Raw genomic sequence first — 18,850 nt, 5'->3', positions numbered from 1 at the left:
CTGTACTTTTTTTCCCCCTGCAGTGTCTGTTTTCTGTCATGGGTGCCTCTGAATCACATGGAGTCAAAGCACTGGTTAATGTCAAGGACCGAGTATGTGTCGGCTCAAAGTTCAGAATACAAAAGGAATCCTCTTTTAATGAGCACACCCTGACTGAGTGGGAATGGTGCTGATTAATCTGGCCTGCTGATCAGAGCTCCATGCTGCAGCCATCCGCTGTACTGTTGGATACTCACTCTTATTTTTTGAGAATCATTAGGTGCGGCATCAGCTAACTCAAAGACTAATGTCTTTTGGCATCCATAGTAGAACAGGGATGCGACATGAAATGAACAAAGGTATGGTGGATGTGATGCTTTCTACAGTTGCCTGTTCTTCCAAGAGATGCAAATTACCCCCAGCAGTTTGCAAGAAAGATGCAGCCATCTCTCTGTTGCTGTGTGCACCTCAGAGAACCACGGTCTGAAATATTCCACTGTACTAGATCATAGAAGAGTTTTGGAGGTAGTACAAAGTCTTGTGAGGTAAAACCAGGTGGAATCAAGGGACACTCTGCTCTGCCAAATCGACGTGGAGGGGGCAGGGATACTGTTTCTTTACAAACTGCCAATCCTGTGAACTCCCCCTGAGATCTGACATTCAAAATGGGTTCTTTCTAGCTTAGTGCATCATCTACAATAAAGATTTTACAGGACCATTTTTATCACTACTGCAGCCCCATATACTCCAAATTTATAGAAGTTATGTTGTGTAGGGGATTGGTTAGAATCTCTGTTGCTTTGAAATCCTGCCTGATCTTCCTAGTTTTGAGATACGGATTGCCAGTAGGCCAGTGGGAGGAGAGTATCTTGGCTTGGCTTGTCAGGTGCCCAACATACCTTCGGCTGAGCGATGCAAACTGGAAGTGGAGTGTGTGCTTTTAGTTGTACAATAGCATCCATCTCAATGCAGCTAGGGCAGGGAGCATGTTCTAAATCATCAGCAAATCAAGTTTTACAGTGGGAACTAGACTGGGTCCTTTGAATCCCAGGCCTTCTCAGATCTGAACTTGGTCTCTGCCTCGGGAATAGCTGGGAACTGGCCCAGGTAGCATTTGAAATGCTCAGGAAGGGTGTCTCTCGGTGGAAAACAGTAAGACTAAGGAACCTGGCGAATGGATCTCACAGGATTGTCCAGCAGTAGAGAGAAGGCCATGCTAAGCAGAGACACAGTGCACCTCACTAAGCATCCCAGCTGTGGGGTTGGTCCCTAAGCCTTGCTGGAGCTGGGGCTATGCTTGCACTGCTAGAGTCCACGAGCAGCAGGAGGGGCCTTGGCTCAACCTCAAGCTTACAATGAAGAAACCATGTCAGGGTCTGAAAGCTGAGGTCTGAGCAGCAGGGGGGAAAGGAGAGAACATTCAGACACAGACAAACAACCCATCCCTGCTGGGATATGAAACATTCTCAGTGATGGTAACTTCTCCCCTGAGCCAAGCTCTGCCCCTTGCACAAAGCACTTCTCAACTATGAATGGACCTTGACTGGCTTCTGACTGTCCTATCAAAGGGACCTGCTGTAGAAACCCAGCCATCGCTGGGCCTGTACCCTCCTCCTTTTCTGTGTGCCTCCTGGCCAGAAGACAAAATCTGCACTGAAGAGCTCCCATCATTGTCCTAACTGGAACTGACCTTCCCCATCTTAACACAATACTGTGAGGCTGTGTCTACATGAGTGCGATCTTGCGCCAAAGCGGCCGCTTTTGCGCAAAAACATGCTGCCTGTCTACGCTGGCCGTGAGTTCTTGCGCAAAAACACTGACGTTCTAATGTGTGAAATCAGGGCTTCTTACGCAAGAACTATGATGCTCCTGCTCAGGAATAAGCCCTCTTGAGAAACTGTTCTTGCGCACGAGGCCAGTGTAGACGGGCAACATGAATTTCTTGCGTAAGAAAGCTCGATGGCTAAAATAGCCATCGGAGCTTTCTTGCGCAAGAGAGCATCTACACTGGCATAGATGCTCTTGTGCAAAAGCACAAATACTTTACAAACAGCAGTTAAACCTCCCAGCACCCTTGCCAGCTGAGTTAGTTTTACAGGTCAGCATGCTTAGGCAGACACACTCAGGATCGTGGCAAAGAAAAAATTAAAACCTATGTTTTCTGACTTGCAGGCCAGTTTAGCTCCTGAACAACTATGCCTCGGTTCAGTCCCTACAGCACTGGTGAGAGGTTTCTATGTAGTTGGCCTTGCTGAGTTCTTGCTTGTGTGCACCACTGCTCTCTATGGAATGGAATCATTCAGATCTTCCTATTCACTACCTTCCAGGACACACAACACAACCATTCTCTCGGTATGACTAGCACTCCTTGGTCCTAGACAAGGAACTTTGCATTTGGCTGTACTCAAACACTGGTAATGTCTACACTTGTGGCTTCTTGCGTGAGTAATATGCAAATGAGGCTAAGTGTGGAATATTGCTGTCTCATTTGCATACCTTATGAGCCACCATTACTTTTCAGGAAGAATGGCATTGCGCAAGAGGGTTTTTCTTGTACAAGAAGGGGCAGTGTAGACATAGCCAGTGTGTCTGAATGCGACTGACTAACCAAGTGACCCAGATAGCTTTGTATAACTGCCTGTCCTCATTATTTACCACTGGCTAGTAGATATCATCCCAAAGTGTTTTCATAGTTGATGAAAATGTTAAATAGTACCACTGCTTGATTAGAAGACAACTACTTTATGTGATGGGTCAGTTAGCCAGTTCTTAATCTACTGCATGGGTTCTTCAGTCATAATTTATCATCGTAATTTTTTAATCAGAACTGCATGCAGTATTAAAGCAAATGCCTTACAAAACAGCAGGCCTCTGGCACCTTAGAGGTGCCACTTTGTCTCATGATATATTTGTTATCTCTAAAATTACAAACTAACAGGGCTACCTCTCTGAGACCTTACCAAAGTGAGCGTACTACATCTCTGCAGTACTTTTTTTATCACCTTTCTCATTGGAGGGCCCTGTTTTCCGTAAAACCATGTGAACAAAACAGTCAAGTATGGGTGTCAAACAAAAGTCTGCTAACTCCATCTTATAAGCACCTAAATGAAAGTGGCTTGATTTTTTTCCAAAGTGTTTAGTCCTTGCAAATCCTACTGAAGCCAAAGTGTGGTGCATATGCTCAACACCTGGAGAAAACAGGGACACTTTATGTTCACTGACCTCTACATTTACACCCTGCACGATTGGACAGATGCTCTCACCAGTGGTGGGAGTTCTCCCTCTGGATAAACACTTCCCCAGCAGCCAATACCTAAATGGAGGGATGGATTCTTCTTACCATGTCATTTAAGGCTGTGGATTTTTCGTGGAGCTGGGCTGAGCCAGTGGCTGTCGTCTTCCCTGACAAAACAAAACACGGTTTGGTCCCTGTGGGTAAGAGGCCATGAACTCCAGCGCCTCAGTTGCACAGCTGCTGCCTCTGCCAAAGCAGATCTGTGCAAGGCAGGGTACGTGCTGGCTTTAAGACCCAGGAGCAACCTTCGCCCTGGGTTTGTGGAAGGTGGGAGAGAAAGTGGGTGGAACACAAACTTTTCCCCCCCCTAATGTCCGGCCAATGGGCTCGTGCGATCCGGCCCCTGTCGGCTGGCCCCGGGGAGTCTCTAGTCCCTATAAAGGCCGGTGCCTAGGAGCTAGGAACTTGCGGTTGAAAGTAGAGACGGGCTCGCTGCGTGCTGCCAGCTGTCCGCGCCAGCATGTGGTCGCCACTAGCGTTGGGAGACCAGCTGGCTGCGGGGCAGCGCTGAGCCGCCGCGGGGCGGCGAGCATGGGCGGGCCGGGCGCTTGCCATGGCAGCTGGCTACTCTGCTGGGGCTGGCTCCTGGCGGCCGCGCACCTGCTGCGGGTGGAGGCGGGCTGCGGCCAGCGGGGGAGCCCCCACTGCTGCCCCGGGAGGAATAACGCCTGCGCCGACCTCAGCGGCTCCGGCGCCCCCTGCTACTGCGATGCTTACTGCGAGAAGACGGGCGACTGCTGCGCTGATTACCCGGGCGTGTGCCAGCGAGCGGGTGAGTGCTGGGCCGGGGCGGAGTGACTCCGGAGTAGCTCTGCCGAAGCCGGTGCGGTAAAGCCGGAGTGTGTGTAAACAGCTGCACAGTAATTCGGAGTCAGCCTCCGGGCTTGGTTGCCAGCCCCGTCAGCAGCAGGGCGCTGCGGGCATGGGTGGGGGAGTTGCTGGGGGTCTGTCTGCTGGAGGCTGGTTTGGTTTTGTTACGGGGCTTCCCGGCACGCTGGTGCCGATTCCCCGCCGGGCCGCGGGAGAGGCACTTGGCAGCGGCTTGTTGTCCGCCCGCAGGTCTGTGCCGCTCGCAAGGCAGAGACCGGCCTGACGCTCGCTGCCCGGCTGCGAAGAGCCGAGGGGGGCGCTAGTAGGTGTGAACACGCGGTCCAGCTCTCGGAGTTCAGAGCCAGGGGACTGCTCCTGCCCTGGGGCTGGTGGGAGGCCTGGGTCAAGGCAGGGAGACTGTGCAGGTGAAGAACCTGCCCATTAGGACAGGCGCGGGAAGGCTCGGACTGGCTGCTGGGTCGGAAGTTCTTGGGTCTTATTCTGCTGGGGTGACCTTCCTGGCACAGAGACAGTGCTCTGGGGAGCAGGTCTGCACTGGGGATGTTAAATACCAGTTAATGGAATAGTCGATTAACCTCATTAATTCTTATTGGTTACTATTCTAGTCTATAGTCCCTGGGGCAGGGCCAGCTGCCAGTGTGCTCCAGCCCCACTCCAGATGAGGTCCTGCCACTGCATGCTGCTGCCTCTACATCAGAGGCAGGTGGTGTGCCAGATGGGAGCTGGTCCATGAGGGGAGCCAGTTTAAAAACTAGCTCCCCTTGTGGACCAACTGCCTGTCACCCCGCGCTGCTGCTTCTGATACTGAGGCAGCAGTGCAGGGTGGCAGCAGCCCCTGTCCAGGGGAGGTCTGAGCTAGGGATGTTAAATATGGATTAACTGAATAGTGGATTAACCTCATGTATTCTTATTGGTTAATCATCTAGTCTGTAGTACCTGGGGGTGGGACTGGCAGCCAGTGTGCTTAGGCTCCACTCCTGGGGAGCCCCCTGCCACCCCGTGCTGCTGTCTCTCTATCAGCGGCAGTGGTGTAGGGTGCCAGGTGGGACCTGTTCTGCAAGGGAAGCCAGTTTAAAAACCATCTCCCCTCATGGACTGGCTGCCTGCCATCCTGCGCTAGTACATCTGATACAGAGGCAGCAGCACAGGATGACAGCAGCCCCTGTCCAGAGGGAGGAGGGATTTGAGCTCCCAGACCCAGCATGAGCCAGAAATGAACTAGTCTGCCTGCATGCCTGGCTCCTAATACACTTTAAATGCAGAGCCACAGCAGGGGTAGGTCCCGGACCCGGCACAAGCTGGGACTGAGCTGGGCTGCTGGCCAGCCTGCTAAAAAAAGTACGTACCTGGGGGTGGGGCCACTCATGTGCTGCACGCCCGCTGCCCATGGCACAACTATGACTCGGTCCGGCACTGACTACACTATTACATCCTTAGTCTTCACTAAAGTCATCAATTCTGGGTTCATTATGGTGCAGGTTACAACATATCCTTGCACTGACTATTCTCTGCCTTGGACTGTGTGGCTTGTTTCCTCATGGGATTTCTTCCCCCGAGAATCTGGTGCTGTCCCCAGTGGAAGATAGGCCCTTAGTATGATCCAGTGTGGGCAATGTGGTAGAGCAGAATTACATTGTCAGGTATCTGTTTTTAAACTGAAATATTTTAAAAAAATCAGTTTTAAAAGGAAAAACTGGAAATTCATTTATAGTCTGAGTCTTATCCTCTTGCTGCTCAAAATGCACTTTTTACTCTTTGGTTGATTTTAGTTACACTAATGGTGCAAGAAACAAAAAACAGGACTATGTAGCACTTTAAAGACTAACAAGATGGTTTATTAGGTGATGAGCTTTCGTGGGCCAGTTGTAGGTATGTCATGACTATATAGAGGCAATATACTATTTTCTGTCTGTCTATTCCTTTCCAATGATTATCAATATTATGTTACTTTTTAGATGCCACTGCATATTGAGCAGATGTTTTCAGGGAACTATCCACAATGATTCCAAGATGTTTCTTGAGTGGTAACAGCTATTTTAGATCCCATTGTTTTTATATCTATAGTTGGGGGTTATTTTTCCTGGGCATTGTTTTGCATTTATCAACACTGAATTCCATCTGCCCTTGTGTTGCTCAATCAGTCACTCAATTTATAGGCTCTTATAGGGCCAATATGCAGCCTCAAGGGCACCTTGGGCATTCTTGCTTATTGGATGGAGAGAACCTTGCTCTTGAAACTTGTTGCTTCTGCATCATTATAGTTTGTATCTCAGCTGCTTGCAGAGGACCTGAAGCATTGTTATCTCATGGGTCTAAGGGCTCTGTTGTTCTGGATCATGTAGGGGCTGTTGGGAGTTGGGCCATTTGGGACACTGTTATGGGCTTCAAGGTCTTGCAAGCTGCCATGCCTCACTCTGGGTGGTGTTGGTTGAGGAGCCTGGGTGTGACTGAGAAGCAAAGCTCTCCTTTGCACTGATGTAAAGGCAGGAGAATGATTCCACAGAAGCCAGTGGCAATCTGTCTTGATGCGCACGTGTTTAGAGCAAAAATGCCTAGTGTCTGTGAAAGACATAGCGAGGGTGCACTGCAAGTAGAACAACCTGGGAAGTGAGAGAGCTATGATGGGACATGTGTTCCCTCGCTAGTCATTCAAGGGTTTGGTGAGGGGAGAACCTTGCTGGCTGTGGACATTTTCACTCATTCTACCTTCCCAGCATTGCTGAGCCAGCTAAGTGAAGGAATTTGGGACATGCCCTAGTAGGCCTCTGCTTTCGTATTCTGCCCATAAGTGAGCATAATGGCCCTTCTAACGGTGCTCCTTTCCTCGTGATACAGCGAGAGGCTGTGAAACACACAGAGTTGAGCTTCTTAAAAAACAAAACAAAAACAAACAAAAAACCACCAGAGGATTAAACAAAGTGAGAATTGAAGGGGGGCCATCACTGGGAGTGTTTCCTTGACATTTGCTAAATAGTTTTGCACTTTCCCTTTATTTTAGGAATGTAAGTGACTAGTTAAGTAGTTGACTATAAGCCTTCGTTTATTGAGTAGTCAAGTCACTAGTTGCTTCTTCCTACCTCCCCTTGCTGCCTCTGTAAAAGCTGGTTCCCCACAGCACCTTATCACAGAATCATAGAACTACAGAGCTGAAAGAGACCTCAGAAGGTCATCAAGTGCAGCCCCCTGCTCTAGGCCAATCCCAACTAAATCAACCCGGCCAGGGCTTTGTCAAGTCGAGACTTAAACACCTCTAGGGATGGAGACTCCACTACTTCCCTAGGTAACCCATTCCAGTGCTTCACTACCCTCCTAGTGAAATAGTTTTTCCTAATATCCAACCTGGACCTCTCCCACCACAACTTGAGACCATTGCTCCTTGTTCTACCTTCTGTCACTACTGAGAACAGCCTCTCTCCAGCCTCTGTGGAACCTCCCTTCAGGAAGTTGAAGGCTGCTATCAAATCCCCCCTCACTCTTCGCTCTGCAGACTAAACAGACCCAACTCCCTCAGCCTCTCCTCATAAGTCCTATGCTCAAGCCCCCCTAATCATTTTGGTTGCCCTCCGCTGGACCCTCTCCAATGTGTCCACATCCTTTTTGTAGTGGGGGAGCCCAGAACTGGACACACTGCTCCAGATGTGGCCTCACCAGAGCTGAACAAAGGGGAATAATGACATCTCTGGATCTGCTGGCAATGCTCCTCCTACTGCACCCTAATATGCCATTAGCCTTCTTGGCTACAAGGACACACTGTTGACTCATATCCAGCTTCTCATCCACTGTAACCCCCAGGTCCTTTTCTGCAGAACTACTCTTAAGTGGTTGGTCCTCAGCTTGTAACTATGCTTGGGATTCTTCCATCCCAAGTGCAGGACTCTGCACTTGTCCTTGTTGAACTTCATCAGATTTCTTATGGCCCAATCCTTCAATTTGTCTAAGTCACTCTGGACCCTATCTCTGCCCTCAAGCGTATCTACCTCTCCCCCTAGCTGAGTGTCATCCATCCCCTCATCCAGGTCATTGATAAAGATATTGAACAAAACCGGTCCTAGAACCGAACGTTGGGGCACTCCGCTAGAAACCGACTGCCATCCTGACATCGAGCCATTGATCACTACCCACTGGGCCTGGCCTTCTAGCCAGCTTTCTATCCATTTTACTGTCCATTTATCCAATCCACATTCCCTTAACTTGCTGGCAAGAATATTGTGGGAGACCGTATCAAAAGCCTTGTTAAAGTCAAGGTATATCACATCCACTGACTTTCCCATGTCCACAGAGCCAGTTACCTTATCATAGAAGCTAATCAGATTGATCAGGCACAACTTTCCCTTTGTGAATCCATGCTGACTATTCCTAATCACTTTCCTCTCTTCCAAGTGCCTCAAAATGGATTCCTTGAGGATCCTTTCCATGATTTTTCCAGGAACTGAGGTAAGACTGACCGGCCTATAGTTCCCTGGATTGTCCTTCTTCCCTTTTTTGAAGATGGGCACTACATTTGCTTTTTTGTAGTCATCCGGGATTTCTCCCGATCTCCATGACTTTTCAAAGACAATAGCCAAAGGCTCCACAATGACATTTGCCAACTCCCTCAGATGCATTAAGTCCGGACCCATGGATTTGTATACATTTAGCTTTTCTAAATAGTTTCTAACCTGTTCTTTACCCACCAAAGGCTGTCCATCTTCATCCCACCTTGCGTCACTTAGCACATTAGTCCGGGAGCCCACCTTGTCCGTGAATACAGAGGCAAAGAACGCATTGAGTACTTCAGCTTTCCCCACATCATCTATCACTAGGTTACCTCCTTCATCCAGTAGGGGCCGCACACCCTCTCTGGTCACCTTCTTCGTGTGGGGAGGCAGAGACGCAGCGGGAGACAAGTTCCAGACTCGTGCCAGGTCCCAGACTCCTGCAGTTCTGCCTTTTAATGTAGTCAGAGCCTCATGGTTCTTGCTACATTTAAAAAGCAGAGCTGCAGCCACCCCCCTTATCGACTAATCAAGTAGCCAATGGAAATTCCATCAGCTATTCAATTAGCTTACTAACCTCTATTTAACACCCGTACTTTATGTCTTTCTTTCTTACCCCTCTGCGCTGAAGGTCAGTCAGTCGAACCCTTTCCTGTCAGCTTGTGCCATTCATGTTGTCTTGCTCTCTTGAGTTAACCCTATGCAGGAAATGTCCCGTGCAGAAGGCTAGAAATGCAGAGAGCTAGTGTGCCAGGTCAGGGAGACCATTTCTAGCTTTGAAATGGCAGGGCACTGTCTCTGAGCCAGTTAACAGAGGCACATGGCACAGGCTGTCAACGTGTGAACAAAGGCAGCAGGGAGCTCCAATATACCTTGTCGTCTCTGCTTTGTTTCCTTTCTGGGCTTCACAGGAGATCAATCAGCTGGGCCATTTCATAGAGAAAGTGGCCTGGGGTTGTCTGACCCATCTACCATGAAGGCCTATGGATACCTCATGTGCTGTTTCCTATCAATGCTGGAGTTTGGATATCTTTTATTCCTCTCCCATACTTTTTCGCCATTTCTGTGGCTGCCTCTGGTCTTGCTTTTGACAAAAGAACCCATGACCCTGCGAATCTTGATCAGAACCATGAAGTCCTGGAAATCTTACAAGGGAGCCTTTTGTCAGGACATTCAGTTCCATTTTTCCAGACGACAAAGATTGGGAGAAGCACCCAGTCACTGACTATATAGCCAGTTGCCTCAGAAGAAAGAGCCAGCAGCCCTGCAGAAGGCAGGAATGGGATAACCTGTCAGTGTTGCTAACACATATTTGTTCTTGTCTTTATCATATCTAATATGAAGCCAGAGACTTGGAGGATGCTCACTAGCATACGCTTGCTCCTTTCAGCAAGTTGTCGTCTTGCTGCAATGTCATAACTACTGCAGTGTTATGGGTGCTGTGTCCCATTTCGGCTAACCTACTCCGTGATAGCTTGTTGTCACGGATAGCACTTACAACCTGAAGATTCTGTTCTTACTCTATTGCATAAATTCAGAACAACTCCATCCTGCTTCTTTGGCCTGAGCTGACTTTTTGTATTCCTCAACTCTTTAATGGTTCCTGACTTCACTCCTGCATGAAACCATAACTTCTTCTTTGCCAAACCAAGGCAGCTGCTTGCTGGGCCTTTCAGTGCTTGGAATGCTTGCTGTCTTGTCTTTGTGACCTTTCCTTCAATGACCGCAACGTGTTGGCACAGGTCTAGAGTCCAGATGTTGAGGGTTTGGCAGCACCCATACACAGATGTTTTTCATAGCTTTCCCAGAGCCCTGGAGTTGACACAGAGGTCACTACTCCTAATGCTCTGGTGATTCACAATAGATTACACAGAGTGCATTGAAATCCATTAAACTGCAGCCTTGTCCCCACCTTTTTGCCTTTGACGTGCTGGACAGTTTCTTAAGCTGCTTCCTCTAGTGCACAGTTCTACATTCGTATGTGTTATGACTTGGAACTATTGTTGCCATGCATGGTTTGTTTGTTTTTTACATTGCTTTTTGGAATAATGCTAAACTCCTTCATTTTCAGTTTAAAACATTTTTTAACAAAAAAAACCCTTCAGTTTTGCAAAATATTTTTTCTGATTTTTTTTAACCTCACTCTTTTGTATAATTTTAAGTACATAACAAATAACTTGTTGTGTTAGGAAAATACAACATATGGCATGAGATAGATGTATTATGACACTACATCTATCTACATGTATATGCACAGCTCCCTTTTGAAGTCAGGCTATGTATTAATCTAGAAAATACACACAGTGAACAGACAGGCACGCAAACAAGCATCGCACTGATGAACAGCCTGCCTACACACTCACATTTCAAGCTGTTAGTAGATAATAGTTTAAAGATCTGACTCGCGAAAACAAGGAGAAAACAAAAATCTGGTCAGAATACTTTAGAGCACAAGGAAATATCCTAAAGAAATCAAACAGGAGACGGGGATAAAGTTGAGTACATGTGCTGCAAATGGCATGCCTTATGTGATGAAATGTAAATAATTATAAGTTAATAGTTCTAAGTCTACGTTAGTAAACTATTTAAGTAAAAAGTTTGATGTGGGGATTAGAAATGTGTTTCTTTCTGACACTGAGAGGTGATGTTAGGTTAGTTTTGTAGCAAAATTCCATTTATCAAAACATTACTCTACTGAATAATTCCCCTAACCCCACTCCTTTTATCCACCAAAATAAACCCCAATTTACCCAATAAATGACAGTTGGAAAAATATATATATAAACTGAAAACTAAGGGCCCTAAGTATCCCTAATCTATTTGTGCTTAACTTCGAGGACCAGCCCTAATGGTACCACAGTTAAAGTGCTCCTTAATTGGAATAAAGTGAAGAACCATTTCAGATTATTTGCCCACCTTGAGTGGGTACTGTTCATTCCCCTGACTTAATGCTGAGGTTCCTTTGAAAGTAGCTGGTACTGCTAATTTATACCAAGAGTGTAGGGGCTTTTGTCTTATTGCTCATCATGCTTATTGTCCATAAGCTTGGATATCCTTTTGCAAGCCCTTGCATCGGTAGTTTTGCAGATGAAAAGGAAGGGCAGCAAGAGTCCAGATCAAAGGCCCATGGGTGGAGAAGACTTGAAGTCTCCGCTGCAGTGCCAAGGGGAGGGCAGGCTCCTGGGGTTAGAATTTGGAGATATGAGTGCGGGGATGTTTAACTGTGAGTTGGGTTTAGATAATACACAAATCAGGACATTAAAGAAACAAAGATGAAAGGCAGCATACTGGACACTGTGGATGCTATCTGCAAGCAGTGAGCCTGGTGCTGCTTTCTGAATACAGGCTGTGTTATGTGAAATACTGAGGAACAGAGTGCTGATTGATAAGTGCTTTGTAGGCTCCCTTGATGCTGCCCCCTGGAGCTCCACAATTGTAGAGTATCCTCTGCTGTTCCCTCCTTGGTCATTCTGAGTGGAGATGCCCCCCAAATAATGCTCATTTTTAGGGTGACTTGTTAGAGACCAACACCTGTTGGCAGTTCGGCAGAGGGGATCCATCTCCTTTTGCTTTGCCTTTGCTCTTCAAAGGTTAAATCAGGGATGGGGAACTTCAGGCCAAGGGGCCAGATGCAGCCCCTGCTTGCCTAGATCCTGCCCTGAGGCGCCTAGTGGTCCCCCCAGAATTGGGGAGCCCACACTGGTGCTCCAGCCTTCCTGCTATCTCACTGCCGGGCTGGAGCATACACAATCTACTAGGCTGGGTCTCCTTAGGCTCGGGTGCGTGAGGGGAATGTAGGGAGGGTCTTTCTCCTCAGTCAGGGGCTGCCTCAATGAGGGTTTTGGTTTTTTGCTTCTCACTTGTGTGTGGCCCCCAACTGATTTTTTTTTTTTCGTCTGTGGGTAGGCAGCCCCTGACCCAAAAAAGGTTTCCCACCCTGGGTTAAATACTAGCCTCTTTCCTCTGAGAGTTATTTCTGTCTGTTCCTCCCTCTGTGACATCGCCCACGCTTGACGCTTATTATCTGGTGCCTTCATGTTTCTTGGCTGAATGAAGAGCTCGAGCTCACCTTGCAGATGGCGGGGCGGGACCAGAGATGGTCGCCTATGACTAGACGTTACCCAACACCTAAACAACCACCACCCATTAGATGTTCTGATGTGACAGATTAACCAGGAGACTGACAGCAGCAGGATGAGGGCTCCAGCCAACTCTCACGCTTTTTACGTTACAAACAAGTTTCAAAACCCAACCCTGGTCATGTCCACTTTGCTGCCTTCCTGGGCCATGAGCATTTTTGAGCCCTGCCTTGTCCTTCATGCCATGCTTCATGGTAGTCTGCCACGTGCTTCCCAGGGCTAACCTGGCCCTATTTGGCTGGCGTGGAAGGCAGCTGATCCACAGCAAGATGATAAATACTGGGACAAAGTCCTATCAGGGCACCACAGAGGAGGCCCAGGATGTTCCAGAACATTCAGAAAGCAGAAACAGGCCTCGGGTTGGGGGACCTCGCTTGCAGTCTCCAAGTTTATGATGAATGGGCCTGTGCTGTTTTTCCCTTGGGCATTCCTTAGGCATTCCCCTCCCGTAACCACATAAAGGGCTGTAGCAGGCCCTACAGCTTCTCCTCTCTTCTCCAGGGCATGAGAATCTCTGAGATGGATATGGACATGCACTCTCAATCGGATGTGGGGTTGCCAAGAGTGACAAAGGCACAGATGGTGATAGGGCCCAGAACTAGCATAAATCCAGGGCACTTCTGCAAGCCTCTCTTCTCTGGGTCTGCATGAATACGATCAAGAGGGGCTAAGCTGTGGTGGCACCATCTTGAAGAGACATTCAAAGAAGTTCCTCTGGCATTCCATGTGTGGGTACCCGGGGAGCTTGGAGTATGCACCTAAGGGGCGGAGCGAGTGCCCATGCTGGGTGTGTCAGTCATCATGCTCATGGGAGAAAACCGCGCCAATAATCCCTCCCTATTCTCCATGGAGATTAGTCCAGTCACAGCTCAGCTGGATTACAGAGCAATGGCATCTGCCCAAGAATAAAAGAGTCAGGAAACTGTGAACAATGTAACAGCACCTTGTTGGTTTAGAAACAGATTTGCTGCCAGAAGGTTTGGAGAGCTCAGCTGTGAGCTGTGGAGCTTGGACTCTGCTGGCTTCAGGGAATCCCTCCCCTCGGTGGAGAGGGAGAGCTCCTGGAAATGCTTCGGGGATTGGGAGGAGAGTGGGGGACTCATCTGCTTGCATGGACCAGTGAAGTCTTGGGGCATGGTGAAAGTTTAAGCTTCTAGAGAATCCCGTTAGGAGACTGGGGTCTAAATCCACAGCATGGTCATTTTTAGCTTCTCATTGAAAGGTGGTACATGTGGCAGAGAGCTCCTTCAAAGGAGCTTGATTCTCTGCTTAAATGTACTACCTCCCCTTCGGGGTTGGGGCAGGCGTAGCCAGTTATCTTTTTTTGTTGTTGTTGTTGTTGGGTCCCAGTTCAATAGAGACATTTTCCCCCCCCATCGCAGTAACAATAATGACAACAAGTAAAAAGATTTTGTAGTCTGTTTAAAAGTGTCTGGGGGTCTCAGTTTGGCCTGGAATAGCTGAGCTTGAAGGATGCTCTTATCTACACTGTAAACCCAGGAGAAGCCCATGCCTCCAATTGCCCTACAAATACCCCATGTCTTGTGGCCTGGAATTCCTGCTATCTGTCTGGAGCAGAGTCCTCACATCAAGCATTGCCTGGCAATGTTTTCTTAATCCATGGCTTTGTTTTTGGCAATAGCACCAGCAATACCTTAACTGGCCAAAAAGATGCTGAGTAGAGGGCTCACAGCCTCATAGTAAATGGACTCTGGGCTCAGAATAGCTGGAAACTAACTCCATCTTGCATACTTTTACATGGTGCAATAGGAAAATAAGTGTCTGCCCTCCAACAATCACTGCTTTCCTTTTCGGTCTGTGTCTTAATGTCCTCCTTTGGGTACGTCTGCACTGCAGCTGGGAGGGCTCTTCTCAGTGTTGTTAGAGGCTTGTTAGTTCTGCTCAAAGTTAGCATGCTAAAAACAGCAGTGTGGCCATGGCAGCATGGGTGACATCTTGGGCCACCCAAACCAATAGATACCCAGGTGCAGACTTGGGCGCCACAACCATGCTGCTGTTTCGGTGCATTAGTTGGAGCAGAGCTAGCTGGCCTGTACACCTGAGCTGGGGAGTGTAATCCCAGCAGATGTACCTGCTGTCTCACTGGCTCCTTCTTTCCGCACATGGAACTCCCTCTGTCTGCAGTTCTTGGCTAAGACTCTTCTTCACCTCTCTCCCCAGCAGACCCAGAAAAGGTGCAGAGCCTGGAGAATGGCAGGGGCTCCTGGTCAGATGCTTTCCTGTCCCATCTGAGTTGTTCCTGTGCTACTGATTGAAAAAAACCAAACCCACTCTTAAAAGAGTTAGCTGCTGCTTTAATTCAGCAGTGAGTCATCCCAATTCCATCCAGTCTAGTGCTTTATTTCCACTTAACATGCTATAAAAGTCCAAATGATAGGTCAAAGCACTTGGTTTTGATTTTAACTGAAACTAAGTATTTCATTTTTTTTCACCAAAATCTTTGGCTAAAGAATAGATTTCCATGAAACACTGGGGCTTGGTCACATCAGCCTTTTCCAACAGAAAACTGTTGCTCTGGAAAACTTTTGATCAGCTTCATTGGGCTACAACAGCAGGGACTTGTTTGTGAGCCATGAGTAAGGCTAAGATTTTTGTCATGGCCATTTTTAGTAAAAGTCACAGATAAGTCAGAGGCAATCAGGAAAAGTCACAGAAGCCTGATGACCTGCCCCTGATTTTACTAAAAATATCTATGATAAAATGAGAAGGGACTGAGTAGCTGTAGGTGGCTGGGAGCTTTGGGGTCCTCCTACCATCTGTGGCAGCTGGGGGCCTATGGGCCTCTTTGCACTCCCACCTCAGTGGCCTGCAATGGGTGTTGCACGAAGCAGTTGGAACCCTTCCCACCGGCTGGGAGCTGCCCAGATTCTGTGATTTGTGTAACAAAATCGTCACCTTAGTTATGAGTTTGCTGCCTTGGCAAAACTGTGTGTGGGAGTCCAGGACTGGAACAGCTATGGGTCCTGCATATGAGCTGTGATGAAGCTGTGCATGTGTGGTGGGGGGTTTTTTTTTTGGGGGGGGGGGGAGGGGAGGACAGCACTCACAAGCTCTGAACTGTACCCAACTCTAGTCCTGAACTTTCACAAGCACTCCACTCATGTGATATTAAAACCCATAGAAATCAGTTTTGTTACCAGTTGTTGCATGCCATGGACCTCTGTGTTGGGGTTTGGAGCAGTCTGAGACCAAAGCCCTTTAGTAACTTCCTGCAGCTCTTTTGCTTTTGTTGTGCTGCCTGCATTCTAGGGCTGGAGAAGTAGCAAGCTGTCCAGTCCTGCTTGGTGCAAATCCGCAATGTGCTCCTAGGCCAGGTGGGTGGGCAATAATTTTTGAAGTGGCCCTGGGCTTCCCTGAAAGGGGTGGGGCCTCATGTGAAATGGGAGGGGGGGGAGGAACAGGACACTTTTGTGCTTCCCCACCCACAGACCCTGATTGTACTACTGGAGGGCATGAGGGGATGCTTTTTTCCACACAACTAGATTATATAGTAACAGGATTTGGCTCCTACCCCTGGAAGAAACTAGGTATGTAATAGTGTAGTCGATCAACCAGTAAACAAAAGCTTATAGGTTAATGCTATAGACTACAAACATTTTCCCCGCCCTTCCCTTGTCAGTAAATTTTTTAGGAGGCTGGCCAGCAGCCCAGCTCAGTCCTGGCTTGTGATGGGTCTGGGACCTAACCCTGCTGCAGTTCTGCATTTAAAGTGTATTAGGAGCTGGGTGGGCTCCACTAGACAGGGGTTGCTGCCACCCTGTGCTGCTGTCTCTTTAGCAAAGGCAGCACCACAGGGCAACAGGTAGCTGGTCCTCAAGGGGAGCTGGTTTTTAAACTGGCTCCCCTCATGGACCAGCTCCCTCCTAGCACCCTGGTTGCTGTTGCCACTGATACAAAGGCAGCAGCACGGGGTTGCCGGCGGCTCCTCAGGAATGGGGCCAGCGCGCACTGGCTGCCGGCCCCACCCCTGGAGACTATAGAATAGTTAGTAGTTGATTAGAATTCATGAGGTTACTTGACTATTCAATTAACCAATATTTAATATCCCTAGAAGAAACACGCAGGTGGAGAATTCTTGTGCCTCTGGAGTGCCTGGTTCACTTGACTTTCACAATACTCTTTGCTGAGAGCATAGCCCATTTTAGTGGCCTAACCTGTTCCCAGTGGACTCTGCCTCAGTTGAGTCTCCCTTTTCTCTCACCTGCTTTCAGGTGATGATCCCTCTGCTTCTGTCCAGGCACAGAAATGAGCTGTGAGGATTCCGCAAGGTGTAAAATGGCCAAATCTCATGGACATGGCACTCCAGGATAGGAGCATTCAGGTGTCCCAGAGCTTGATGGAGAAATGAGCTCTCGCTAATCCTGTCCTGCCCAAGAGCAGTTGCCGTTCCCATGGGCCATCTGAACTGAGCTGACCCGATGGCTGTGGTGCTGGTTTAGCTGCTGGCTTCACCTGGATAATAGACCACTTTGCATTGTGTGCTGTTGTATGTGATCAGTCCTGCCCCAGCCCTTTCCCTGGCTTTGTGGAAACACTATTCCTGCTGGAGTCTCTGTGAATGGTGGTTCTGGGGAGAATTGTGAATTACTGGGGGAGGGATTTCCCTCTTCAAATCCTTGGACGTTAACAGCCCCAGAGTTTTGAGCTGATGCAGTAAAGGGTACAAAAATCTAAGGGGAATTTTAGTCTAAAAAATTAGGCCTCTTTTGAAAGTCTCCCTTCTCTGAACGTCCCAGTGAGTCTTGCTTTCTCCAGGGCTGCCTCTGAGATTCAGGATGTGTCTTTGTTAGTGTTGCAAAGCACTGAGCATGTTATTGGCCTCCAACAACTAAGCATAATTTATTACACTTACAGCACTGCCCGTTGCTAGTCCAGCATTTCTACAGGTGGGCTCCTGCTGAGAATACACTGGTGCTGTAACTTGCAGACATTGGTGTTAGCTTTCTAATTTTAGCACATTAGCTCAGTCCGAGCTAGCGTGGGTATATCTCCACAAGCTGGGAATTACACCTCCAGCTCCGTTCTGGATGCAAAGCAAAATCCGGGAGCTGAATCCAAAAGGAGAGACTGTTCCAAAATTACAGTCCAGGGCATTGGTTGAAAATGTCAGTGAAAAGGGGGGGAGGGGAAGAGAGGTTTGGATTCTTGCTCTATAATAAGGATATTTTTCTAATGTCTCATTATGCAGCTGCCCTTATCTTGGCTTGTCACAAATGAATGAATCTATAGGATTAGAGTTGATCTGAACTAGTACGGCAGGATTGAGAATGTGGTCTGTTTTCCTTGCATCTCGTTTGAATCAGAGGGAATGTGAATGACTTGAGTTACCCATTTGTTGCCTCATTTCTACATCTATGCAGATTACTCTTTGCACTGTTCCTTTTATTAAACACAAGGGATTGGCTGAGCCACAGAGCCCTCTGAGGCCTACCTACCTCTCTTCTTCAATGTTTGATGTTGCAGCTAACACTTCATTGGATTATTGTGGGATACATTGTCCTCACTAACATTTGGGAACATAAGGTTGTAATTGAATGTCTGCCTAAGCGCTATCAGGAATGTTTTTGACAGCAGGAGATGCAGTTAGTAACATGAACCTTGTTTTGTCTTTTTATCTGCTGCTGTATCAGTCTCATGCTGCATGTTGGCTGGAACACCCCAGTCAACCACATTTACTTAATTTGGTGTTTCTGCAGATTGGGAGACACCAGCAGGGAATTTGTAAGTGGTCACAAATGAACAGAAATCAGTGGAGCGTTGTGCTGTGCCCACTTACGCCTGCAGAGAATTAGATGCAACTGCAAATGCAGAGCTTGATTCAACCCCCATAGTTTATACCAGTACAATGCAGCTGCATTCACAAGAAACATGGAAATAATGCTGCACTAAGTTAGGTCTATTACCTCTTCTTAAAATCAGGGCCCCTAACCCTGAGTATCCCAACCTTTCGCACCCCCACGAAATGAGATTTATTTGATAATACCTTTTGGGTTCTTTTTATGTGCCCTTGGCATTATGTCCTCCCAGGGTCAGGTTTTCAAGCTTTTCCTCTGTGGCCATGAGGGTTAGATGTAGACTTTTTTTTTAAACTGCTATTCTCCTATCATAGG

General features: G+C 47.9%; 2 protein-coding genes across 3 annotated transcripts in view; one reads left to right on the top strand and one right to left on the bottom strand.

The window, feature by feature from the left end:
- LOC102456426 (uncharacterized) overlaps window positions 1-18,850 on the bottom strand; it is a 61,636-nt gene that overhangs the window by 11,550 nt on the left and 31,236 nt on the right. The gene's annotated exons all lie outside the window — the stretch shown is intronic.
- Window positions 128-18,850, top strand: part of LOC102456995 (somatomedin-B and thrombospondin type-1 domain-containing protein-like) — a 30,367-nt gene continuing 11,644 nt past the window's right edge. For both annotated transcript variants that reach the window (XM_075898243.1, XM_075898242.1), the window contains exon 1: window positions 128-4,046. In XM_075898243.1, the coding sequence (XP_075754358.1) occupies window positions 3,596-4,046 (451 nt within the window). In that variant the 5' untranslated portion in view covers window positions 128-3,595. The remainder of the gene's footprint in view (window positions 4,047-18,850) is intronic.

Source organism: Pelodiscus sinensis, chromosome 15 (assembly GCF_049634645.1).
Source record: "Pelodiscus sinensis isolate JC-2024 chromosome 15, ASM4963464v1, whole genome shotgun sequence".
Lineage (NCBI taxonomy): Eukaryota > Metazoa > Chordata > Testudines > Trionychidae > Pelodiscus > Pelodiscus sinensis.
This window is presented reverse-complemented; position numbering and strand designations above follow the sequence as displayed.